Source organism: Morus notabilis, unplaced genomic scaffold, assembly GCF_000414095.1.
Source record: "Morus notabilis unplaced genomic scaffold, ASM41409v2 Scaffold277, whole genome shotgun sequence".
Classification (NCBI taxonomy): domain Eukaryota; kingdom Viridiplantae; phylum Streptophyta; class Magnoliopsida; order Rosales; family Moraceae; genus Morus; species Morus notabilis.
In genome coordinates, this window is record NW_010363731.1 from 387,433 (window position 1) to 415,187 (window position 27,755).

A 27,755-nucleotide genomic window follows, 5' to 3' on the forward strand; every position below is an offset into this window, starting at 1 on the left:
ATCTTGAAATGTTTAGTTTTTCCATGAAAACTGGATTGTGGGAGATTGCAATTGCTGCCTAATTGTCCACAAATACCTCTATCTCATTCAGTTGCTTCAAGTGTAAATCACATAACAACTTCCTCAGCCACAATGCTTGATTCACTGCTGTTGTAGCAGCAACAAATTCGGCCTCTGTAGTAGACTGTGCTACAATATCTTGTTTCTTGGAACACCATGAGAAAACTCTTGATCCTAGACTGAAATAGTACTTAGATGTACTTTTCATGTCATCCACGGATCCACCCCAATCACTGTCAGAAAATCCCAACAACTTGAAGTTTTGACACTTCTTGAACTTTACACCAAAGTCAATAGTTCCTTTGATGTACCTATTAACTCTTTTTGTTGCTTTAAGATGCACTTCACTAGCACAATGCATGAAACGAGAGAGAATGCTTACAGCAAAAAGGATATCTGGCCTGGTTGCAGTTAGGTACATTAGACATCCAACCATGCTTCTGAAATAGCTTTCTTCAACTTTGTCAGTCCCATCCTCTTTGCTCAAGCTATCCTTTTGATTCATTGGAGTAGCCATTGCCTTGCAATCCTCCATATGAAACTTCTTGAGAATTTCCTTGGCATACTCTTTTTGACAGATGAAAACTTCATCTTCCAACTGCTTAATCTCCATTCCCAGAAAGTATGTCATTAGTCCAAGGTCTGTCATTTCAAAGATCTGCATCATTTCCCTTTTGAACTCTTCAACAAGCTTGCCATTGCCACCTGTGATTAAGAGATCATCAACATAAAGAGAGACTATAAGCGATCATCTCCTTTACGTTTCACATAAAGAGTAGCCTCTGACATGCTTTTTTCGAATCCTAGGCTTGACATATGCTTATCTATCTTGATATACCATGCTTTTTTCGAATCCTAGGCTTGACATATAGAGCATTCTTAGCAAGTAGACCTTCTCCTCTTCACCTTGTTCCACAAATCCCTCGGGCTGTTCAACATAGATCTCCTCCTGTAAAATACCATTCAAGAATGCAGATTTTACATCTAGTTGAAACACTTTCCACCCATTTTGGGCTGCTACAGCTAGCACCAGCCGAATAATGTCTAATCTAGCAACAGGGGCAAATGTATCCAAGTAATCAACTCCACAAACTTGAGCATAGCCCTTAACAACAAGCCTGACTTTGTGTTTGTTGATGGATCCATCTGCATTGAGCTTGGTTCTAAACACCCATTTCACTCCAATAACTTTTCTATCCTTCAGTCTATCAACTAGCTCCCAAGTCTTGTTCTTTTTTATCATTGACAACTCCTCCTCCATTGCCTTCTTCCATTTTTGGTCTTTAATGGCTTCTTCGTAACCCGCAGGTTCACAAATGGCCACATTGCATCTCTGATAGATATCATAGAGCGGTCTTATTCCACGGATTGGTGGATCATCTTCCAATTCTTCTTGCCATTATTCTGATGCTTGCTCTTCTGTTGTTTGGAAGGAAAGACTTAATTTCTGCTTGCTCGTGGATGTCTCTTTTGTCTGTTCCCAGTTCCACTTCTCATCTTCATTGAAGAACACGTCTCTACTGACAATTATCTTCCCTGTTTGAGGTTGATACACCTTGTAGGCCTTAGAGGAAGAACTGTAACCGACGAAGATGCCTGGTTTTGACTTCTTGTCAAGTTTATCACGCTTGACATGTGGAACGTGAGAGAAACACATACAACCGAACACTCTAAGGAAATTGAGTGAAGGTTTATAGCCATACCATGCCTCGAATGGAGTTTTATCCTTCAATGCCTTGGTAGGCCATCTGTTCTGCAAGAAAACCCCAGTACTAGCCACCTCAGCCCAAAAATTCTTTGGCAACTCCTTGTCATGAAGCATACATCTGGTCATCTCCATTATGTATCTGTTTCTCCTTTCACTAACTCCATTTTGTTGTGGCGTGTAAGGAGCAGTAAGCTGGTGTTCTATGCCCGCTTCCTCGTAAAACAAATTAAATTCTTCTGAGGTGTATTCTTTTCCATTATCTGACCTTAGAGCTTGAATTTTGCAGCCACTTTGGGTTTCCACCATTTTCTTGAACTTCCAAAACACTCCAGCCACTTCTGACTTGAATTTTAGGGAAAAAATCCAGCAAAATCTTGTAAAATCATCAATGAAAGCAATGTAATACCGACTACCTGCTAATGATAGGGTTCTTTGAGGACCGGATACATCTGTGTGGACTAGCTGCAACTTGTGAGTGGCTCTCCAAGTTGACTGGGAATGCTCTTCGTTTTTGTTTACTGTATTGACAAGCATGACAATTCGGTAAGTGATCTCGAAAGGTTGGTAAGCTAACTTTGAGCTCCTTTTTCTCCATGAGCTGCATCCTTTGCAAGTGACAATGACCATGTAATGACCAAGAAAATCCCGGAAGTTAAATAATGTAATTTATGTATTTAGGTCAAGGATTTTTCCTGAAAATAATATATTATGTTATATTTTTATGACTGAAGGATTTACGGAATTAACAATTGTATTCCTAAATTCTGTAGCAGATTTCATGTTAAGTACATGTTTTATGATCAAGTAAATTTGATCGATTAAATTCTCGCCGTACTTTAAGGCGGAAGAATTTCCAATACAGATACAGTTTGAGAATCTTAATTTCAAGAATCTCCAAGCACAATACGAATTAGCATCCAGTATATATATACATGAGAAAATTACAGCCAGTATAATTTTGATCAGTTTTAAGGGGAAACTTGAGTGAGTGGCCAAAAGTACAAGGGGGTAGGTTATATTTTTCTCTTTCTCTCTCCACTTGGCCGGCCATGCATAGCGAAATTAGAGTAAAACTTGGTTAGTTGAGTGTGCTAGAGGATTTCATGATAAGGTGATGTGATAGTAGTAGTTGAAGGGAAAATCATGGCATATTTACTCATTCTTTTCTCCACCTAGAACCGGCCATGACTTAGGGAATTTGAACCAAAAATTTGGTTGATCTAATGAAGTGAATTGGGGTTAAATAAATGATCACCAACTTGTCTATAAAAGGAACCATCATAAGCTAGGCCTCATTTTTTACTCCTCTCATTTTCTCTCCACCCCAAAACCGGCCACACACATTACACCCATACTCTCTCAAAAATTTTCTCTCATTCTCCTAACCTTAAACCACTAGCAAGCAATAGAGAAAGAAGAAGGAGATCAAAGGATTCTAGGAGGAGTCTAGTCAAGCATTTCTCCAAGGGTATAAACTCTAAATCCTCTATTTCTCATGTGTTAGTAAAGTTTGAAATGTAGAAACATTCCTCTCAAATTTCCTTATACTCTTCTAGTTCCAAGCCATTAACAAATCTTAGAGGAGTTCAAGGGTTTTCAAGAGAGAGAGTTCTTCAAGGGTAAGTTCTCAAACTCCACTCCATTATTTTCTAGCCAACTTTAAGCTTGAATTTATGGATGTAATTTGTGATTCTTGAGGAGATGAGTTGTAATAAGGGTGTGTGAGTTTTATGTTGGTTTTGTGAGTTTTGAGGTTAGTTTGATTAGCAATATGCGGTATGTTTATACTTGGTTTAAGTTGCTTATTTTAGGTTGGAGGAAAAATTTTCCGGTTACTTTAAACGCGAAAATGAGGACCTAGAGCAAGATTTTTCAGTATTTTTAAGCTTGAACTTGTAGTTCTCGATGTTTTGAACATTTTTAGTGACTATAACAAAACCCAATTTTAACTCTAAAAGCAAGTTTGAAGCCATTTTATAAAAAATGGACACGCTGTCCAACACAGTTTCAAAAAATTACTACAGCATTACTATAGCATTCCTACAGCAAAAAAAAAAAAAAAATAGTAGCCACTGTTTTCAGCCAAACAAGGCCTTTAGAGGCTAAATTTCAACTTTCACCAAAAGTAACAATTTTAGATCTCAATGAGACGAAGAATTGTCGTGCAGAACAAAATTTTGAAATCTGACTCTAAGATGTAGTAAAATGCATATTTCAGAAACTGCACGGTTCAACAAAATGAAACTGACACAGTGTTGGTTTTTAACAAAAAATTATCAAAGAACCCGAGGTGTGATTTCAACAAAATACTATGGTATTAAACCTCATTTTAACAAAAGTATTCGTAAAGAAATTCTTCAAGAAAAATGCTTTCTTTTAAAGAATTTAATGGTTTATCGAGCAAATCATCCCAACGGGCCAACAAGCCCAATACGATAGGACCTTAGGATTCCGAAGATTGGATGTGGGTCCAACGCTCGCATTCATTCAAGAGACTCCGTTTGAGTTTAAATTTCAACGGCGTAAGAGTTAGAACGCCGTGAATAAGTTCAAGGCGGAATTGGGCCTTAATGGCATAACAAGTCCAATGAGGTAGATTATGGAGGATAAATTACTAGATTGGGTAATTGATTTTCAATCTAGGCAAATAGATGTTAATGGCAATTAAGGAAAATAAGATTTTGAGGATTTAATAATTTGATCCTTATTATCCTTTAGCAAATGAGAGGAATACATGCCTTAAGGAAAAGGTTAGATTTTCCTTCACAAATTGCTAAAATAGAATAGTAAACGACAGTTAATCTCACACTCTTAATGGGTGTTCATTTTCAGAAGTAAGCAAGTAAGAAACTAAGCTGTTTGGTGAAAAGTGATTTCCAGCTCTGTAAATCAGGTAAGTAGGAATCTCGCTACAGTATGAATAGATTTTAAAAAAAAAGTTACACATGTTATATTTGCATGTTTATGGTTTAAGTATTGTATGCGATGCTATGTCATGCTGCATACACATAAGCAGCGCACCTAAATTATATGTGTTTGAGTTAATTTAATGTTATGTATGCTATGCTAGATCATACTGCATACACTTAAGCAGTGCACATGAATTATATGTGTTTGAGTACATTCCATGTTATAGTATGCTATGCTATGTCATATTGCATACACCTTAATAAGTCAAGAGAAACTTATAAGAATAATATCAGTAAAGTGTCGTACCAGCCTCTGAGAGGGAGGTGACTCAGGCTCCCAAGGGATAAGAAAAAAATATATAATAATGTCCTCTGAGAGGGAGGCATTCAGTTCAGTTATAATCACGGTATCATGAGGGATCTTGCAAACCCTCAAGTCCTGATGATTGTGCGCAAGTGGTACGAGCACTCGGGCCCATCAGTAAGAAAGATAAGATAAGATAATAAGACTATGATAAGACATCATAATTAAGTATAATCAGCTCATGCATATTTATTCATGTGAACTTACAGTTATTTTTACAAGAGATAGTTCCTACTTGCGGAGCGAAAGCTCATTATAGAATGTTTATACTGTAGGTAAGCAACCGGCATATAATGTCTGATGGACTGACGGCGAGTGGACAAACGATGTGGAGATCGGGAAATCGATACCACTCGCAAATATTTTCGCAATTAGTTTTATGTTATAAATAGTTTTGCTAATTATTATTCTGAAACTATATGTTAAATGGTTTTGTGGATTATGACTATTAGGAAGCAGGATTTACCTATTAGTAAGTAGGTATATACATATAAATGTATCTACATGTTTTGAGAATCATATATATATTAAGGTTTGAATGTTTCGATCAAGAAAGCAATTCATAGTATATGTTACTATAAGACTTTTAAAAAAAAAAAATGTTTCGCAAATTCTAAGAAAATTTCAGTAAGTACAAGTTAAAATTCAGCTACAGTGATGGCCGCTGAGCAGGGTCGTCACAGACCAAGTCTCTTATGCCATATCTCAGTGTTGCTGGCTTCGGTGGAAAATGCAGCAAGTTCTTCTTTGATAGGATCAAAAGAAAAACTGTTGCCCTTCATTCTCACTTGGAGAATTTCCTGACCCATGACATCAAGAATGTGACAGAAACTATCTTCAAAGATCACTTTAAAGCCTTTTTCAATCAATTGACCTACACTCAACAAATTTTGGTCAATTTCTGGTACGTAGAGAACATCAGAAATTCTCTTTGTGCCTGCAGTGCTGGTTATGGCGAGTGTCCCTTTCCATTTGACAGAGATGTAATCACCATTGCCGATTCTGACTTTAGTAATGTTAGTTGGCTTTAAATCTCTGAAGAGTTCCTTGTCATTGGTCATGTGGTTGATACAGCCGCTGTCAATTAACCAACTTTCAGTCGAACTACTACTTGCAAAGCAAGATGCCACAAAAAGTTGATCTTCATCCTCTTGGTCTGCAACTTGAGCATCTGCTTCCTGCACCTGGTTTTTATTCTTGCATATCACTACCTCATGTCCGATCTGATTGCATTTGGAACATTTAGCGTCAGGCCTCCTCCAACATTTGAATGGAGGGTGACCTTTCTTCTTACAGTGATGGCAAGGAGGGTATTTACCTTTGAAACTTCCATTTTGCTTTTGTTGCTACTCGAAGCAGGAGAAACCGAATTTTTCTCTTGGCCTTTCTTCTTTTTCTTCTTGTTTTTATCAGCTCCATGATGTTTTGCAGGTAAGGCTCCTTCAGTGTTGACATCTTCCCTCATAAGCCTCATATACTCTTGAGCCTACAGGGAATTAAGTAATTCCGCTAAGGGAATCTTTGACAGATCCTTGGTATTTTCCAAGGTTGTAACTGTCGCTTCATACCTCTCAGGCACTGTGACAAGGATCTTCTCTACAATCCTTGAATCACTTAATTCAGACCCGAGCAGCCTCACTTTGTTTGCAATTCTGAGAAGTCTATCTAAATACTCTTTAATTGTTTCAGATTCCTTCATCTTTTGCAACTCGAATTCCCTTATCAAATTCAATCCCTGCATTCCTCTTATCCTTTCATCTCCTGCATATTCTTCCTTGAGATAATCCCATATAGACTTAGCTGTCTTAAGGGACATTATTCTCATGAAAATTATTGATGACATCGCAGCAAACAAGCATGCTTTGGCCTTTGACTTCTTTGTCTTCTTCTCCTTCTGCGCTTTGATCTGCGCCATGGTTGGATTCTTTGGAAGTGCAAGAATTTCATAGTCTTCTTCCACTGCTGCCCAAAGATCCAAAGCAACCAAGTATGTCTCCATGCGTACTGCCCAAATCTGGTAGTTTTCTCCATCAAACACAAGCGGAGCAATTGGTGAGAACCTGGTTTCAGCTTCCATGATGCATCAAACTCACACACAGATCCCTTACGAAGAGAGCTCTGATACCAATTGTTAGTTTTAAAGATGAAAAACAAAGGATTGAAGAATTGTTTGGTACTGAAGAAGGATAAGGGTATGCAGCAAAAGAAGGAATTCTTTAAACAAAAGTAAGAAAAATAGAGGAAGATATACGGGAATGTAAACTGGGAATACTCATCATTCATGATGCATCAAGCTTACATTATATAAAAAAAGAAAAATTGAACAACTAACATAGTGGCCGAGAATTAAGCCATAAATTGCAACACGTCTAGAACAAACTAACTACTTCCTAAAGACTAGGACCAACTCATTTAAACAAAACAAATAAAATGGACGCATACAGGACACGTGAACATATTGAAGGAAACATAAAGAACACGTGAACACATTTAAGGAATCATAAAATAATTATCTAACACGTGGACAAGTTGCAGTCCTAAAAGTAACTAACTAACAATTATTTATTAAATATTTCTGACGTGTAAATTTAAATATTTCTACGGGCTTTAAATATTGTCAATATCTATATTTTCCTCCCAGAAGTGTGTGTAGACAGATTTACTAGACTGTCTTCTTAAATATTTTGGCACCTGTTTTTCTTTCCTTTTTCTTTTCTTTTCCTTTTTCTTTTTCTTCCTTTTTCTTTTTCCTTCCCGTGCACTCTGACACACTCTCTCTCTTGTCATTTTTCACTCTATCTCTCTCTCACTCTCTCTCTCTCTCTTCGGTTTTTATCTCAAATTAACCGGATTTCAAACCAAAGAAGAATTTCAAGGAGTTTTCAACGTCAAGAGAAGGATTTGAGGTAAGATTTCTAAGAAACCTCTCTTGAATCTCAAATTTTTTTATTAGAAAACCTATTTTTGGTTCAAAATAGATTTTGATGGATTTTGAGTAAAATCATGTTATAAATTAGGGATCTTTGGTTCTTTGGACTTGATTTAGTAACTAGAACATGGATTTGGTTGTTTCCCCTTGAGATATTTCATATTTGAACTCAGATTTGCAGGTTTTATTCTTATTTTCTTCGATCGGCCACGTCGGCCATCCTGTACTGCTTCCACCGGTCGACCGGTTCCTTCTCTACCGGCTGACCGGTGGAGAATAACCTCTATGTCACCGGTCGACCAGTGTACACGGAGTTTGACCCTGTTTTATCTAAAAATGTTGTTTTGACCTCAATTTTTGAAGAGAACTCAAATTAATCAAAACCCTTGGAATGATGATTTGAAACATAAAATGATTTATGAAACTTGGAATTGGATTAAGGCGCACTAAAAGGAAATCGATGTGCATAATTGAGATTGAATTACTTTAGGAATGAGAATTGGATCCTAAAGTGTTGTTTTGTATCAATGCTAGCTGAAGAGTTGAATTGAAGGCTTGAAGGAAACAAAAAGCCGGAATAGTGCAACGCTAGCCACAGGTTTGGTGCTTGAGAGGTAGGATTCCTTATCCCTTTCTTCAATAGCCTATTTTCAAAAGAGTTTTCTCCTTGCAAATGTTTTAAAGAAAGGGCACGCTTGTGAAAGAAAAGTATTTTTAAGACAATTGCTTGATTTTATCTATTGGAATTATAATGAACTATTTCAGAAAGTTTAATGAATGATTTCTTAAGATAAAAGATCTTGCGAATTGGTAAACCAGCTGATGGCCTAGATAGGCTATGGAGAGTATATCTTTGGGGGCAGGACTCGAAAATCGGACTGGGCCATTAAGGTGGTGCTCAGGCTTGTCCAAGTAATTTATCAGAGGATAAATTACATGCTGATGTCTGTAATACGGAAATTTTCAGTTATATATACTTTGAGAAAAAAGATGTGAGGTTCTGGCTGTTGTGCTGGAACTGAATATCTATATTTATTTGTTTATTTATTTATTTACTTGTTCATTAATTTATTTACTTGTTTATAAAATTTATTTTAAAATACATCATATTGGGCCATTCGCTTGTGTTTTATTTGTTTTATAAATATTAAATACCTCCCAGGCCATTCGCTTGTGATGTCTGTAATACGGAAATTTTCAGGTTTTGTAATGTTTTTCGCTACTCTTCACATGAAGAGCATCCTCCATTGGCATTTCTTCCCCGAGGATCTTACTAAGATTATTGACCTTACTTTTATGAGGTCTCTTCTTACTAATCCATGATCTTAACTTACTTGCTCTATATTCTTAATTCATGCATTCCTTTACCTGGATCGTGATTTGACATAGGAAATGGCTCAAGAATCTATCATCTTAACATTTTCTTAATAGGTTCCCATTATCCAAATCGTTATTATTAGCCATAGTAGTAACTATAACTTATTTATATATACTTGTTCTAATACTTTGGGGGATCCTTCTCACCTCGATTAGACTTTTTCTATTTTTCTTCTGGGTACTCCGCCCTTCTCTTGGAGTATGAGTGGAGAAAGATCAGTCTTATTGTTCATACTTATAGGAGCTCTCTATTTTTGTTCTAATAGCTTCCCCATTGATTATGGACCATCCTCACTTCTACTCTGTTTGTCATAATCATTAAGCAGTTTCTTATCCAAACTGTGGGGCCTCAATTTAACCATTCTCCATATGTATATATATTTATACTTAAGTTGGAGCTTCACTTATTATCTGACCGATAGTTCACGTGACACATACCCCGCACCAACCCAACCCATGTACAGCCTTATATGGCAGTCTCATTGTTGTTAACATATTTTATATTGGTCGACCCGTTTCCCTTTGATGGTTTTACTTTCAGGCGATGTGGGTCGTTTATTAATGTGTATCGTCTGTTGGGCCCAGCAATATAGGATTAGTATGAGCCCAATAGCATATTTGCTCCCATCAAATGGGTAATCTTGATAAATACCCCTTGAAAGTATATGGGTCATGATTTTTATTCGGCGACCAGCGAAATACACCTGAGTATCATGGCTAGGATCTAGGGCTGGCAATTCATGAAGCAACACGATGACACGACTCGAAACCCTTACGAAGTTAGCGGGTTTGGGTTTACTATAAATGGATTTGGATTATAATCGAGTTGACACGATAAACATGATTAATAAATGAGTTCGGTTAGAGTTGACCTCCTAACACGAATTGACACGATTAACTATATGTGTCATCTGTAATCTAATGATATGTGATATAACATGAATGTTTGTATGACATATTAAATACAAATAATGTAAATTTTAATATTTGTAGGTAAATTTTATTTATTCTTTATTAAAGAAAAAAATAAATTGACCAATAAACATGGTAAATCTGTCTTGACCGTGTTAAATAAGTCATTATTATATTAGTTATTTCTTCAATATATTAATTTAAATGGGTTATACGGGTTGACACGATTAACACGATTAATAAATGAGTCGTGTTTGGGTTGATGTTTTCTGACACGATTAACAAACGAGTTGACACGAATACGACCTACTAATACGAATTGCCACCCTTACTAGGATCCAGCCTCTTGAGTTGGAATAAAGCTTCGTCGAGTGCGGCTATGCCGACAGTGATGGAAACGGTAGTGGAGAGGACGAAAGGGGAGACAGCAATAGCGACGACAACGGAGAAGGGGGTCGGCAATGGCGACTGCATCGAAGAGGCCCGAAAGGGCAAGTGGGTGGATGGAGACGCCGATGGAGCTTCTAGGGTTACAATGAGTACACAGGACATGGTCGATGTCACAATAACAATCACTTGAACGATGATCATCCAGCTTGCAGAAGTCATTGTGGCCTTGAAGTTGTTGACGTCAAAGAAGAAAAGTGTGGAGAGACAGAGATATGTTGGCAGTTATGGCGGTCTCGTCGTCGTGAGATTTTATATTGGTCGACCCATTTCCCTTTGGTGGTTTTACTTTTAGTGGATGCAGGTCGTTTATCAATGTGTATCGTCTATTGGGCCCAACAGCATAGGATTAACATGGGCCTACTAGCATATTTGCACTCATCAAATGGGTAATCTTGACAAATACTCTTTAAAAGTCCATGAGTCACGATTTTTATTTTTACTCTTAATTCATGGCCTTTTTAGTCAAATAATTATACTAACAAAAGGGTATTTATCAAGAGTAAAAGGTAAAAATTTAAACTCATACACTATAAATTCTATAATTTTCTTCCATTGAAATTCATTAAAGAAAAACTAGGTCAGTTTTCAATTAACCGACTAATTGAAAATTAGCATAATCAAAAGACCAAATCGCTGGAGATTATGCGGTTCAGTTTCACCAACCGACAGCGTCAACCACTAGCTTCCATTGATTTTTTCTGTCAATTTTGGTCCGTGCCGTCGTTTGCCATTCGATTTTCAGTTATTATATACAACCTTACCATCAATAAGAAACCTTACTCTTCTAAAAAAGAACAAATATTAATATGCTATTTTTCCTCTTTTGAATTTATTTTTGGGGTCCATTAAGTCAATGATCTGGTAAGATAGTATAAAATAACACTTGAGCAAGTTTCTTCTCACCCAAAGAGGAAAAAAAACGCAAAAATGAAGAGCTGGTCAATCTCAAACATAGCATTGTTTTCTTTTTCTTTTTCTTTTTTTATTTCATGATACATGATATTAGCGTGATGAAAGGAAAACCTTGTCTCATAATGTTATAACGACCAATTTAGTAACACAAACGAAAACTTTAAGGAAATATTTGATTCATGGATTAAAATCATGTGATTATGATTATTTTCGATTTACGTGTATTTTTTATGAGAGAAAACACTGTAACGAACCATAAACCATGATTCAAATCATGATTTGAATCCTCCAACTAAACATCTCCTAAATTAAGAATATATCATCACATAACCCATGAAGCCAATTAACATAAAATGTTATTAGATAAATCGCCACAAAATTTTACAATGGGATGCAACTTCCCAAGACACTAGCCTGCCAACCACGCGTCGTTTCTTCAGCTGCTCTAAGTTTCTAACTCAGTTTCTACCTCAAGTCTCTTTCTTTCAGCGAATGGTTAGTGGCTGCTTGAACTTCCAGAAGAAACTGATCTGATGCTGCAATTGCCAATGTCTTTAATGAATATTTGAGGTGGCTCTTCTCTGTTTCAATAATAAATCAAACCAGACAGAATATCACCCTTTTGTACTTAACGTGTGATGTTTATAGGTAAACGGAGAAACTTCTAAGATAGAAGACAAAATAATACAAGAGTCACTAACATTTCATTAGCCTCTTGGTATGTATAGCTTGATGCGACAGCAAGAAGTTGTCCCTTGTGGTTCATTGATAAAGAAGCCACGCTATTTGGGTATCTAGGCAACTGAAACAATGAAAAGTTAATGGCCACTAAAGAGACCATTCATGAACTAGAGAGAGAGAGAGAGAGAGCATTCATCATTCAATCCTCAGAATACATATCCAACATCTCAAACGCACAAGAGAGTGATGTAAAAAGAACGAGGCTTCACACCTGTAGATAATCATACATTTTTGAAATATGTTAAGAAAAAAAAACATCATCCCATTTCAGAAATATGGCAGCAATGATATTAAACCAGAATAGGTTCACAAATGTAGATAATCATAGAACACTTGGATGCTCACATCATGAAATATGACAACGGAGAATCAGCTATTTTGTGAGACCAAAATGACCTACTCATTAAGCACGTAGAAGTAAAAGGCTAATAGAGCCGACGTATGTTAATAATTTAGCATAGTTTAAACAAAACATTATTTGGATTTTAGCCCCTCACTGTCGTCTACAAATGTTGTCGACTTTAAGCCTTCTAAAGGGAATGATACTGAAACATACTATGCAATCCGAATTAATCCTTATTTCAGAACTCAGACGAATGTCTCTACTAAAAATACTTCCTGAGGAAACATAAAAAGCATTCACTTGAAGAAATAACATCTACAAGTAGTTTAATGCAACGAGCCATACCTCAAATAGCCTTTTCCTGCTCTGAGCATTCCATGCGCTCACATAACCGTTGTTATCACCAGTAAAAAAAGCACTGCCAATGCTATAAAAAAACATAAAATCAATGTAAATTTTCATAATAGTTCTGGTAAAACTCCTTATAAGATTACACGTACAGTGGGTTGAATACAATGTCATTCACCGACACGAGATGAAGTCTTTTATTAGCTGACTTTGGATGACATCGGAATGTATAACTGTAATACAACACAAAATAAAAGGATTTCATTAGAAAAGATAGAATAAAGGAATTAGGGACAATGACAGACCAAATATTTTTCAGACTTTGAACAACTTAAACAAGGCCTTTCTCTAACCAAAAAGCAAAGGCGGTCAAAGCTTAAGTCGGCAATAACCTAAAATTTGACGTAATGTCATCAGAATTGGCCGAAAAAGACATCTCCAATGCTACGCGTCCATCTACTGAGCCAGCTGCAAATCCTGCAAGTGCAAAGACACAAGTTTTACTTCAAACACCTTGCATATATTACTAAAAGTTAAATGCCGTTGTAGCATAAAAGAAAATGCAGAAACCTAGTGATGCAGAATTAGGGGGAGAAAGAAAGTAGAGAAGAGAAAAGAGGGGGGAATTTAGGGGAAAGGAGAGAGATAGAAGAGGGATTAGGGATTTAGAAAAGCAATTGAGATAGAGAGACGAATAAGGGGAAGTCAAAAGAGGGAGAAACAGCTGAGAATTCTTTCAATATTCAAATCACCATAGTCTGCATTGTCCATAAAAGTGTAGTCAATTTATAGGCCAATTGCAAAACCAAAACCAAAACCAGAAACTAATTAAATCCATAAAATCACACACAATTAAGGGGAAATCAAATAAAAATCAATCCTAATCAAACTAATTTATTTTCCCCAAAGTCCACTCTTATTCCTCATTACCTAGTTTTCTTGAAAATCTTAAACCCTCGGCATAAAATAAGCTCAAAACATGCAACTCTCTATATGCATACAGGAATTGGAAGTGGTCAATTTTAGTTAGTTAGGTAAAGTGAGTTCAAATTTATATATAATCAATGAATACTGACATTGACGGTTCTAATCAGAACACTTTCTTTGCAGCCTCAGCAATGGTTACATGTTATACAACACGCAAAGAAATTGTTATTATATACCTTTAGAATAAGGAACTGAGCTGACACATTTTATCCGAAGATCCATATCAGATTTTTTTGATTGGACTGATCTACTTAAATTACGCAAGTCGTACATATATACTGATGTTCCGACTGCTAGCATTATATCAAATCCCGAAATTGACATAGAATCCACCTCTGATCCTAGATTCACCAAGCACAAAAGATCCTTCTCCATACGTGTGTCCCAGGATAATATTTTCTTGTGCAAACCAGTAATGATTACTTGGCCTGGAAAAAAGGCAAATTTTTCATGGATGTCAACTTCTGATGTTCAGGGTTCCAACACATAAAATCAATCATGTTACATTAAATTATACGATAAAGTAAATCAATCATTCTTACTGTACTTTTTTTTCTTTCGTTAAGGTTTTGTTTCGATCTCCTTACAAATTTTACTTGGCAATATTTTTAACGAGACAGTCATTTATGTGTACTTATTTGTATTATTTCAATTTAATAAAATCACATCTTTTGAGGACATATGATATATTTTCTTTTTTTTTAATTAAATTTTAGAAAAAAAATTACAAGAGCCAGGGCCGGCCCATGAAGGGCCTGGGCCCAAGCCCGGCCCTGGCCCTTATGGACTAGCGGGCCTGGACCGGGCCTGAGATTTTCTCCTCAGGCCCGGCCCTGCACTGTGCAGGGCCGTGCCCGGCCCAGACATCTCTAATTCAAACAAGTCAATCCAGTGATGGGGGTGAGAGAAACAGGATCAAACATCTAATGTAACTTGTAAACAGAACTAAATGGCAACAGAAGTATATGGTAATTTTGCTTACAGGTAGCGTCAGAATATCCAATGCATGTAGAGAGATCAGCATGATTTCCGATCACTTCACTAGTTCCTGAATGCAAATCATACCTAAAAGTCACCACAAGGAAAGTTGAGGAAGTTCTTTAATAATCAGAACATACAGCCTCATCAAATGTTGAAGGCGCATAAAAGAAAATGCATTGTCAAAGAAAAGAAAAGGTTTTGCTGGATACAAATTCCATAACTTTTCTCCTTCACCGTTTGCTTTATCTTCTAACTTGTGAATACTAAGAATTTAGACCTTCATACTCTAATTAGCATCACATCTGACAGCCACTCTTACTAAATATGTATAAAGCACTTAAGATCCTAAAATAGAATTTTATCTATTCCTATTCTTCGCAAAAAATTAATAGCAAACCGGAATTAATAAGTCAAAGCGAACACCAATTGCTGGCCTCAACACTCTAACAATAAATGTCGTAGAAATGTAAAGATCACCAAAACAACACTTGCAAGTTGCAATGGATTTAAATGAAAGGATCCAATGGTTAGATCGTCGGAACCACCTCTTCCCTCCACGGACGATGGTAGTGGCTCCGTTTTCCGGCCAAACTGCGATGTGACGGTGGCTGCTGGTCGAGATCTACTGGACGTCGGCTTCTAAGTTGATTGGTGGGGGCGGTGACATCCACGACGGCCTGGAGAGAGAGAAACGACGGTGGCGGCGGCGGCGATTCCAACCACCACGGACGGCGGTGCTCCGGCCAGAATCGAGCTGTGAAAATAGATGGGTTTTCTTCGTCTCGCTGTACTGAGTCCATAGGGACTGAAATCATCTCAATCGGAGGTCGGATGGCGGAGATATCATGACGGGAAGAAATGGGAATTTCGGAACTTCCACCGGCGATTGCGGCTGATTCCGGCGGAGTTAGAGGTCGTGTCGCATGTCGTTGAACTCAGCTCGTCGAGATCTTTCTATTGACACCGGCGGTGTAAAAAATGGAGGTCGGAATCTTAACTTGAGTATTTGGCCATTGATGGTTTGTGTGAGAGAACGTGAGAGGAGAGAGAGAATGAGCGAGAATAAGAGAAAGAAAGTGCAAGAACCCTAAAAATTTCACTATATAAAGTATCTGATTAAGGCAAGATTACGTGCCTGATCTTATCCTCAATTATTTCCTCTAAACAGATTAAATTTATACTGATTAGAGGTAATTAGTTTAGCTCACGTAAGTTAATCTACTACTTACAGTCCAATATCAATTTCTGAATAATTCAATATTATTTTATATTCTTACTCGCGAAATATTTCAAACTGTTTCAAGTCTTGAAATTAATTTTAGACTGAACAAATTCTAAATTTTAATTTTCTGCATTCTATCCCAAGAATGACGTTTCTGACAGTGTCAACTCCCGAGCTCATATTGTATCCATCTACTATAGGTATTTATCTTGTGACTTTAACCTAACTGTCTAGCAATTATGGATTTTTTTCTTCTTTTAAAATGCCAGTGCGTTTTTTTTATACGCCGCTAACATCGTGCTGTACTTAGAGATTCTTGAAATTAAGATTCTCAAACTATACTTGTACTGAAAATTATTCCGCCTTAAAATACGGCGAGAATTTATCGATCGAATTTACTTGATCGAAACATGAACTTAACATGAAATTTGCTATAGAATTTAGGAATACATATATTAATTCCTTAAATCCTCCATTCACAATATAACATAATATTTTCTAAGAAAATCCTTGGCTTAAAAATACATGAATTGTATTATTTAAGGTCTGAAATTTTCTCAGTCATTACAATTTTAGAATGAAAAATGAAGATATATTATTATTTATCAACGCTAAAAAAAAATGTTCTAGAAAAACGATCCAAGGAATACCTAGAGAAGAAAAGGGAGAGAAAGGAAAAAAAAAAAAGAAGGAAGAGAAAAAAGAAAAAAATCTGAACTTTGGACTTCTAGACTGTAGTTGATGTCTGTAACGTTATTTACATGTTCATGTATGAACAATACTATATATCCTTTGGGTGAAGCCCTGAACGATGCCAAAGGCTTAATTTTAAAACTTATTTTTTCAGAAATGTGCAAGTTCCCATCACTTTCTTGTAATTTAATTTTAGCAAAAAATGTGGGGCTTGTTTAGAAATTTCTTTAATATTTCACCTTTGGTTTTGATTATTATATTTCTAAATGTTTAATTGCCTTCCTAATTATGTTTAACTTCTAAACGACATGTCGTTGCTAATATCTGTTGGCGCCAATAATTTTAGCGCCAGTTTGTCCATTATTTACGACGACATGTCGTCACAAATATTGATACTTAAAGCTGGCAATGACATGGCCAAAAAGAGGCAGGAAATTTGTAACATCTCGAGAAATTAAACGATATTAATTAAGGTAATTAAGATTTATTAGTGTGCCTAATCTGGTTTAATTAACTAATTATTCTTGATTAAATATTTCTGACATGTAACTTTAAATATTTCTAAGGGCTTAAGTATTGTCAATATCTATATTTTCCTCCCAGAAGTGTGTGTAAACACATTTACTGGACTGTCTTCTTAAATATTTTGGCACCTATTTTCTTTCCTTTTTCTTTTCTTTTCCTTTTTCTTTTTCCTTCCCATGCACTCTCACTCTCTCTCTCTCTTGTCATTTTTCACTCTCTCTCTCTCTCTCTATCTCTATCTCACTCTCGTTCTCTCTCTATTTCTCTCTCTCCCATTTTTGTTTCAAATTAACCAGATTTCGAACGAAAGAAGAATTTCAAGGAGTTTTCAATGTTAAGAGAAGGATTTGATGTAAGATTAACCTCTCTTGATTCTCAAATTTTTTTATTAGAAAACTTATTTTTTGATTCGAAATGGATTTTGATGGATTTTGAGTAAAATCATGTTAGAAATTAGGCATCCTTGGTTCTTTGGACTTCATTTAGTAACCCTGGATTTGGTTGTTTCCCCTTTAGATATTTCAGATTTGAACTCAGATTTGCAGGTTTTGTTCTGATTTTCTGCGGATCGGCCATGTCGGCCATCCTATACTGCTTCCACTGGTCGACCGGTTCCTTCTCCACCGGCTGACGGGTGGAGAATAACCTCTATGTCACCGGTCGACCGGTGCACACGGGGTTTGACCCTGTTTTATCCAAAAATGTTGTTTTGACCTCGATTTTAGAAGATAGCCCAAATTAGCTTCATTTGGGGCTCTAAAATAGATGGATTAGCATCTTTAATCCATGTTTCTGAATCAAAGCCCTTGGAATGATGATTTGAAACATAAAATGATTTATGAAACTTGGAATTGGATTAAGGTGCACTAAAAGGAAATCGAGGTGCATAATTGAGATTGAATTGCTTTAGGAGTGAGAATTGGATCCTAAAGTGTTGTTTTGTATCAATGCTAGCTAAGGAGTCGAATTGAAGGTTTGAAGGAATTAAAAGCTGGAATAGTGCAACGCTAGCCACATGTTTGGTGCTTGAGAGGTAGGATTCCTTATCCCTTTCTTCAATAGCCTGTATTCAAAAGAGTTTTGGCCTTGTAAATGTTTTAAAGAAAGGGCATGTCTGTGAAAGAAAAGCATTTTTAACACAATAGTTTGATTTTAGCTATTGGAATTATAATGAACTATTTCAAAAAGTTTAATGAATGATTTTTTAAGATAAGAGATCTTGCGAATCAGTAAACCAGCTGATGGCCTAGATAGGATATGGAGAGTGTATCCTTGGGGGCAGGACCTGAAACCCAGACCGGGCCACTATGGTGGTGATAAGGCTTGCTGCTTTTTGAGCTTGAACTCCAAAAGGGTGAGGTTGAACAAGTCAAAATGGTTGTTGGTGAGAGCGAAGACTTGATGCTTTTTGAGCCTCGAAATATGCTTCATGCTGCGAAGGTATTTGAATATGCTGGTAAAGGCTCAAGAACTTCCTAGTGCTCTAAGAGGAGAGCAAATGAAGATTTGGCTGAGCTTCTTGAGTAGCATCATGGCTTAGAGCGAACCAAGACCAGTATAACCTCGAGAATAACTCAAGAAGTGGATGGAGAAAATTTGGAGAAACTCTGGAAGCATTTCAGCAAAGTGGAAGTAAGCTATGCAAGCTTGATTAGTTGTTGTGAATGTGAAGGGAAAGAATAGGAGAAATCTTGAACACTTGCTCTGAGGAATCATACCGTATGCTTTGAGGGAAGTCTGCACACATAATTCCATTTAAAGGAAGACACCAACCAGCCTCATGGAGTTGTCATAATAAAAAAAACCAAACATGGGAAAAATAGAAGTGTTTGGCAGCGGTTCATGTATGAAAGGATCTAGTGGAAACTGAGGCACATATTTCCATTTGAAGCAAAGAACTATAGTTTTCTTGACGAAAAGGATGCCTCAAAATGGAATGGAAGGTTCTGGAGAACTGCACTGTAACAGATCCGACAACGCTCCGATAGAGCACTGGACACGCCATTCCTTACGGAGAAAAATGATTGGACAAAGCAGAGATGTGATTGGAATAATAGCCCGAAGTAGAAGGAGATTAACACAAGGCTTTGAGACATATGATGATTAAAACATTTCCCAGGTCTGAAACACACCTGATCGGATGGGATCACATTAAATGCTTTGAACATTTCCATTCTCAGAGGTCTGAATATGGCGTCAAACATGTCAGGTCAGACTCATGTTATTTCTGGCTAAGCAGCCATCATTCGGAGCACCTGACATAAATTGATCCGACGTAACTTCAATAGGTGATCTAGAGGTTTGCGCGTGGACTCTGTCGGAGGCAGACGCAATGTAGCTCTGAGATGGAAGTCAAGCACAAGAGAAGTCTCTGTTGAGCTAGAAGGTGATGTAGAAAGACCTTTTGGCGGTAGGGAAGGTTTTAAAAGATGAAGTTTGGGGCTGAAGGAGCAATTAGGGCTTTAAAGACACACGAAGAAGAAGACTTTAGCAAAGAGTTTTAGGCTTTCCACGCAAGGAAGGCTTTTGGGAAAAAGGGTGAGAACTCCATCACCCATTTATTCTTAACTTGATTAATTTAGGAAAGCCCCTAAGCGGGATTCAAATTAATACGAAAGTTAAGAGATAAATTGGTCCACTTGATTACCCATGGCCCACCAAACCACGGCCCACGAGGGTTCTCCGAGTGTGACGTGGGTCCACAAAACAAGCCCAACAGTGTCACATGACACATATTATTGGGTCTGGACCCTTATACGGGCCTAGTACCAAATCAGCCATCAACACCACTATGCATGTAGAAAATATTATAAAGAAACTTAAAAAAGTTTGAGAGAGACAATAATGGAGGAAACAGATAAAGAGAAGGGTGGCTTTAGAGCATATTGCAGAACATGAGATGTCTTGGACGTTGAGGGAAGTCCTCCTTTTGTAGCGACAAGCTCTAATTTTCCATTTAAGACTAGTTTCTCTTTCTTGAATGGAGTTGACTTTCCCGATTGTGTTTTTATTCTTTTTTCCTTGTAGACTTCGTATCTTATGAGATATGAACCACCTTTGGTGCAATTTAATAGCTTCCTAAAATCCCAAAATGGAAAGTGTCTCGAAAGATTCTCAAAATATTCCTTGGAGAAGTCAACTCCTCTGCTCTACCAAGTAGTCATAGTCGACTTCGGATGCTGAAGTCGTTTGGAGCTAATCTTGGATTCAGGTCGTCTTCTATCCTTTATGAGTTGTTCAATCCTTCTAAGAGATCCCCTTGATTGGTGGCCTTCAAGTATAGTCGATTCGAGTTAACAGTGTACAGTTAAGATTGAGTGACAAAATCTTACCCCAACATGCTTAAAAGTACATGGCAATGGAAATAGTAACAAAAGAAAAAAAAAAAAAAACTAAGGGTGCGTTTGGAATTGGTTCCAAAATAATTTTATTTTCTATATGAAAATGGAAATGAAAACGTTTTCATTTTCATTTTGAAATTATTTCTGAAAATGCGTTTGGTAGTTTTAATATATTAAATAAATAATCAAATTAAATTAAAAAAAATTTAAAGACTAAAATTAACAAACAAACAAAACAAAAATTAGAAAAACAAAAATAAAAAACAGATTAGATTGATTAAAAAACATTAAAAAAAAGACCACAAATCTGAAGAACACATTCTTCCCCATCTCTGACCTTCTTCTTTGTTCATTGAAACAAAGCAAATACCAATACCATTTATCTTTCTCGTCCTCCTCTTCTCGCCGTCACAACCCACCACCCCGGAAGCCGTCGCAAACTCAACAGAGGTCGCCATCATAGTAGAGTCACCACCCTAGCCTCTCGCCGATCGACCCACCACCCTACCCTTTCTTCAATCACTTCACCACCACAACCCGCCGTCGCCACCTTACCACTCTTCCACGGATTGTGGACTGGCCTCCTACGATTTAGGTTGTACAGGACTCAGCTCGACTCTTTGTCAGAAGGCCACGCATCCCCAACCCACACAAATGTCGACCCTACACCGCTGTCGTTCCCCACTAGCGAAGCCACCTCCTCTGCCTGCCTAACCCGGTGACCACTGCGCCATGCCTTTGGTGTGAAGCCCTACCTTGTGCTCAGATCTGATTTCTGCTTGGAATTAGAGAGATTAAGGGCCAACCTCCAGATCTAATTATTTTGTTACTTTTTTTTTTAATTTGATTTCTACACATCCTTAATCGTACTTAATCAATTTAAAAGAAGTGGTTTTAAATTCATGAAATTTGAGATCAAGATGTTTCCTTGCTTAGAGGCCTTTGATTGTGTTTGAAAAAGGAAAAGGGGAGAGTCTCTGGTCTGGGCTGAAGAGAGAAAAGGAAAACGGAGAAAATGAAAATAAGAATAAGTCATTTTCAGATTTTTAGAAAAGGACAAAAACGTTTTTGTTTTCAATTTTTAGAAAATTTTACACCAAACGTGTTTTGTCTACGCATTTTCATTTTTTATCCTCGAAAAACGTAAAAAACGGAAACAAAAACAGAAATAAACAGGCCCTAAAAGTACAGACGCAATATATAAAAAAAATAGTCTTAAAATAAGAAACCATTCAAACAAAGAAAAATGAAATGAAGGAAAAAAAATATCACTTGTTACGGGTTGATCTTCGGGTGTCGAGAGAAAAAGCAGCTGGATTGAAAATTTTTTTTATTTTTTATTTTGCATTTTGACAGTAACTACAGGGTTGTCTATTGGGACAACAGCTGAAGTCTAAGTGAGGCGACGAGTTGATTTCTTGATTTTTTTTTTTTTTTTTTTTTTTTTTGAGAAACTAAAAGTACTTCTCCTCCTCCTCTTTCTTAGTCGATGGAAGCTTGGTTGTTAGAGCTGCTTTCTCCTTTTCTGAGGACTCATCAGACGGGCCTCGTCTTATTTTTCATCAGCCGTGGTCTCTTCCCAACTTGTTTCCTCTCCACCGAAGTATGACTCCTACTACTTAGCTCAGGTTGTTGATTCTTGATTTGATGCAGTAGTTTTGACTTTTAAGTAGTTAAGATACGACTGTTTCAACTATGTCCACAACTGGTTTCAGCGCTGCGTTGGAAGTGTCTCTCACTGGATTCTAGTTGTTTAAGGTGATTCTTTGGATAAGCTTGTACTTAAGAGCAAGATGGGATTTAGAGAAGGAATTTTTTGGCCATGTGGTTTTCCTAAAGGTCTGTACCGTGCATGGCTAGAGTGCTGGCAAGGTGAATCATCTTGACAATAAAAAAGCCCAGCATTATTAATATTCAAAAAACTGATTGATTCTCTCCCCAGAAATATCAACAACTCTCCCCAAAGGTAGACATGGAATTAGAAGGCATTGAATATTTGAGGTAATAATGTTACTGTAAAATTCTTGGGTCAAATATGGTGAGGGATCAACATTTAGGTTTATGGTTATCTCCCAGAGCATCTTCTTATTCAGAGTCTTCAGAAAACGGCTTGATTCTTGGATTTCTGAATTTAGGGGCTGTTCGGCGGCTAATAAAACTAAAAAAAAAGACAACTCGAGTTACAATTTTATTTTAGTTTATGTTCTTTTAAGTTTGAACTCGAGTTTAAACTCGAGTTTGAGACTAAAACTCGAGTTTAAGGCCTCGTTCGTTTCGATGATTCGAGTTTAGAATTTGAGTTAAGATGTGATTGTATGTGAGAGCTTTTTACTGTAGCAAAAAAGTTAGATGTGATTGTTTGTGAGAGCTTTTTACTGTAGCAAAACTCGAATTCTAAACTCGAATCAGCGAAACGAACGAGGCCTAAATTTCTCCTTCAACTTGAGTTCAGAAACTCAAATTCAAATTAATGAACGGTATTTTTTCTATTCTTAAAAATGCTATAACTTTTTCGTTTTAATTCTAATTGAGATGATTTTTTTTCTATGCGTTGACAACGAAAAGACGAATAAAACTCCACCTATATACCCTATTAAAATTTTTCATCACCATTGAGTTTTTATTAAAATACTATCTAAATATAAATTCAAGTTTTGACTCACTCAAACACAAACTCAAAAAGATTCTTATCTCAAATTTAAGTTACAACTTCAACTCAAATTATAACTCAAATTCAACTCAAGATCTTAACTCAAGAATACTAAACTCAAAAATACAAAAGAACAACCCTCTCGAAAAGTTTCACTCGCACTTCCTTGAAAAAACTTTTATATCTGCACACTAAGCGCTTAATTTTCATTTGACACGTGTCAAAGTAATTAAACAGACATTGTCAGCTGTACGTGTGAACATGCAACAAGAAAAAGAAAACGTGTTGACAACAAAGAGTTTAGAATTCGAGTTTTGCTACAGTAAAAAGCTCTCAGAAATAATCACATTTAACTTTTTTATTACAGTAAAAAGCTCTCACATAATATCACATCTCAACTCAAATTAGCGAACCGAACGAGCCTTAAAGTTGCAAAAACAGGCTCATCCCTAACCCGATCGATGTGTACAAAAAAAGATGCGAGTGAGTGCAATTTAAGAACATCAGCCTCCAAATAGTCTATTCTGGAGGAGAATTAAAAAAAAAAGAAAAAAAATTACTAGCAACAAAGATCGAGTGGTTGAGTAGCTGTGAAGGAGTTAGTAGATTTGTTATTGCCAAATAGGTACGAGTAGATATATAATTTTATTTTATTTTTAGTTTTATTTTTTACATAGCAACATAAGATTATTCTTGAATGTTGTATAAACAATTTTTAAAAACCTATTCAACTGCGTAAAATATTGGTTTTCTAAACCAATAAAATCCGTTCCGAAACAATCATTATAGAAAATTTATCGGTCCCACCCAGCGCAAATGTTGAAATAAAATTATATTCCATGGAACTAAGAAATGAACGTATTTAATTTTTAACCTCAGAAATTCATTCGCTGCAAGCACAGAGGCTGTGGAAAATCCTCTTTCGTTCATCACAAAAAAAAAAACAAAAAACAAAAAAAAAGAAAAAGAAAACAAAATTACACTACTTGATGACATTTCTCCCTCTCATGTCAATTAACTAATGATGACTGGTCAGATAAAAGAGGTTCCTCCAAATCACTTTTACAACTGTCTTTTTCCAAAGATTCCTCAACTTGTTTCCACTCACTCTTTTGCAGCTTCGGATCAGTTTCCTCCTTTGTCTCTTTAATCTCTTCAGCCTTACCCCACAACAGAATGTATAAACCAATAATCACACCAATACCACCTACCAACCTGAAAAAAAAAAAAAAAAAAAAAAAAAAAAAAAAAAAAAAATTTTTCAAAAAAGCAAATATAACGAAATAAATTGACACAAGTATAAAAATAATGATGGCGAATCGTAATTACCCCCCAGTATAAATTTTCTCGTGAAGAAATATAGCAGCCAATATGGTCACAATAACTGCGCATAAAGGATTGAACATTGCAGAGAAGAGAGGGCCCCTTTGTGATATGCACCATGCTTGAACAAAGAATGAAATCCCGGACCCTACTATTCCCTGCTCATATATACCAAAATTCCAAACTCGTCAACACTCTCAATTTAGCATTCAATCCACACGTAATTACATGATCAGAGACGAAACTACAAATTTTTGTTGGTATGGGCCAATAACGGCAATCATTTAATTGAAATTAATAGTTACTGATAGATTTTATGCCTTAAAAATAAAACATAGTAAGTAATATTCTCAAGGCCATTGGAGGTGTCTTTCTCGATGTACATTAGTAAAATGTCATTTAGATCAAATCTGTTGGAATATATTCTCTCTCTGCGGTATCAAACTACGAATTGAAAAGAAAGAGCAACACCATCGAAAATGTCTTTCTTGATGAATACTAGCAGAAAATACTCTCTCTCTCTACAATATTAAACAACTTACTGCAAAGAAACAGCAACCAAGTTCCAAAGCAGAATGTAATTTCCAGGTTTCAAGGTCTCTCTCGAAGAACAGTGTGATTGCTGCTGATTGAATTGTCGCCATGAAACACATCCAAGCTGACATAGATAAGTGGTCAGGATAACTTGCTGAAGCTGGAACCTGTAAAAAAATAATTGTGTTTAGAATTCGTACGTGATCCATTAAAGGTTTATATTAGTTGCTAATTCAGACATATTAAGAGATAATTAGTACCTGCAAAATCAGCCAAATTGACCAGAAACAACAGCTAACAAAGAGTAATACACAACCCAACAACCATTTTTCTTCGCCGGACCCGAAAACAGAATTCTTAGGTAGTAGCTCTGCGTTTAGTAGTTTTGGGCCTTTGAGAAGTGCCATGGACATGGCACCACTGACACATAACATAGTTCCAAGTATCTTGGCAATACTTCTCAAGCTTCTAATCTTCACCTTCTCTAATCTAATTAGATCACATAGAAAAATATATGAAAATGAAATGAGCCATTGTAGACACTAGGGAAAAAGAAATGAGAAAGAAAAACATAAACGAAGGAACACAATATGCATGTCAAGCTAGCTTAGTTATTGCCAATGTAGTTTTTTTTTTCTTAGCTAAAATTTAAGCAATATAGTCACTTTTATTGGGAAAAAAAAAAGTTACTAAAGGAGGCAAGTAATGATTGGAAAAGGAAAGTTACCCAAGAAAGTATGCAATTAAAAATGTCACTGCTGGGACAAGATTTCCCATTGCGCTTGCCATTGATGCAGAGGCCAAATATAGTCCTTCAAAATAAATATTCTGGTTGATTGCAACACTGCATAAGTTTACAACAAAGAAAACCAATTTAAGAAAACTTAAAAAAGAATCCCCACCATTAACAAATCAAGAAAATGAACTCAGATGGAAAAGTTTACCCAATTAAAGAGGCCAAAAATATCAAGTAAAAACTCCTTAATCCCATTGAACACCCACCGGATTTTCTCCTATATATAGAATGAGGAGAGACATATATATAGTCAGATATATATACACACAAAGATATATATATATATATATATATGTAGAGAGAGAGAGAGAGAGAGAGAGAGAGATAAAATCAACAAAAAAAAGAGTTAAGATTTTGAGTACCTTGAGAAATAAGCAATAGGGGCAATAACCAAAGTGGCTATGGCTTGCCGGTAGACCACAAGGACCCTTGGACTCATTCCTTGTAAAAGAGCTACTCTAGTTGAGAGTGAAACAGCAGCATAAGAAAATTGCAATCCTACCATAGCAATTGCAGGCTTGTAATTCTCAAACCCACCCATTTTTTTTTTCTTTTTTTCCTGTCAAAAGAAATGAAATTCTTCTTTTGATTGTAATTGTAACTAGAACTAGTGCAATTATATACAATAATACAAACTATTAAAGTAGCCCTGATCCACGTATATATGTTGTGGAGATGTGTAAGAAAGAGATAATATCGTATGACTAGCTTACTAGTATATTCCTTCGGAAACAGCAGAATCGACACTAATCCTAAAATTAATTAGACATTCAGGCTTATTAACAATAAAACAAAAACATCCAGCCAGCGAGGTCGCTAAGTTTTCACTTTTCCTTGGTTTTAAAAATTTGCTTATTGGAATTTTTTACTGTTTTTATAAATGTTAAAGATTAAAGATTTAAAGGCAAGTTATTAAAGATTTAAACGCAAGTTACAAGTTCTTTACGTGGAAAAAGTTGTTAGTTAGCCTTATAGTAATGATATTATTGTCAATTGTGTGCAAATTAAGTCTCTTCCATCTCAGACGTTGCTATCTCTTGATGTACATTAAAAAAATAAACAAAAAATAAAAATAAAAATAAAACCTGATGTGAAACGTAGGGCTTGTTTCAAATGGCGTAAACAAAGTAGTCTCGAAGCTAATTTTAAAATTGTTTGGTGGACACTATCAAAGTGCTTTGAACTTTTATAAACTCCATTAAAATGAGTCACCTCCATAGTGTTTATGAAAAAAGAGCTTATAAAAAAGTTTTTTTTTTCATAATTTCATCCTTTATATTTGTGAATGACAAATTAAAAAGATTATCCATATTCTTGTATTGTAAAAGCTTTTGAATTTTTTACTAACAAATTCAGAAGGTTTTATAAAATATAAGAGTTCTTTTATATGAAATATTCAAATACTAATTAAAAATGCTAACTTATGCATCTCTTTTTTATTTTACTTTACTTAAAAAAATAAAAGCAAAAATTATCACAGACGGGTCCTAAGATCAATAAGAAAAGATCGAGTCCTTCTAATATATATTGGCTTTTTGCTAAAGGTACCCCGTGTTATTTGCAGGTTTCAACTTTCATCTGAGCTTTTTTTTTCTTTTCTTTTCTTGTAATTTGTCCTTTTTCTCTTGCAACCTTTTCATATGAGCTTGC

General features: G+C 36.1%; 4 protein-coding genes across 4 annotated transcripts; all 4 read right to left on the reverse strand.

The window, feature by feature from the left end:
• Positions 1-58: 58 nt before the first annotated feature.
• On the reverse strand, positions 59-1,321 carry LOC112092835 (uncharacterized mitochondrial protein AtMg00810-like). The gene is made up of 2 exons (XM_024169945.1): positions 967-1,321; positions 59-765 (listed from the first exon to the last, which is right to left on the reverse strand). The coding sequence occupies exons 1-2, from the start codon at positions 1,319-1,321 to the stop codon at positions 59-61; spliced, it is 1,062 nt and encodes a 353-aa protein (XP_024025713.1).
• A 5,206-nt stretch (positions 1,322-6,527) lies between these two features.
• Positions 6,528-7,118, reverse strand: LOC112092836. The gene has a single exon (XM_024169946.1). The coding sequence runs from the start codon at positions 7,116-7,118 to the stop codon at positions 6,528-6,530; it is 591 nt and encodes a 196-aa protein (XP_024025714.1).
• Positions 7,119-11,913: 4,795 nt separating this feature from the next.
• On the reverse strand, positions 11,914-15,821 carry LOC21405795 (mitotic checkpoint protein BUB3.3). The gene is made up of 9 exons (XM_024169948.1): positions 15,567-15,821; positions 15,445-15,464; positions 15,023-15,105; positions 14,217-14,468; positions 13,458-13,530; positions 13,206-13,286; positions 13,051-13,132; positions 12,323-12,423; positions 11,914-12,202 (listed from the first exon to the last, which is right to left on the reverse strand). The coding sequence occupies exons 1-9, from the start codon at positions 15,819-15,821 to the stop codon at positions 12,118-12,120; spliced, it is 1,032 nt and encodes a 343-aa protein (XP_024025716.1). The 3' UTR covers positions 11,914-12,117.
• An 8,554-nt stretch (positions 15,822-24,375) lies between these two features.
• On the reverse strand, positions 24,376-26,772 carry LOC21405797 (WAT1-related protein At4g30420). Its single transcript, XM_024169942.1, has 7 exons — positions 26,468-26,772; positions 26,254-26,322; positions 26,037-26,153; positions 25,570-25,798; positions 25,318-25,476; positions 24,782-24,933; positions 24,376-24,667 (listed from the first exon to the last, which is right to left on the reverse strand). The coding sequence occupies exons 1-7, from the start codon at positions 26,644-26,646 to the stop codon at positions 24,463-24,465; spliced, it is 1,110 nt and encodes a 369-aa protein (XP_024025710.1). The 5' UTR covers positions 26,647-26,772; the 3' UTR covers positions 24,376-24,462.
• Positions 26,773-27,755: the final 983 nt, after the last annotated feature.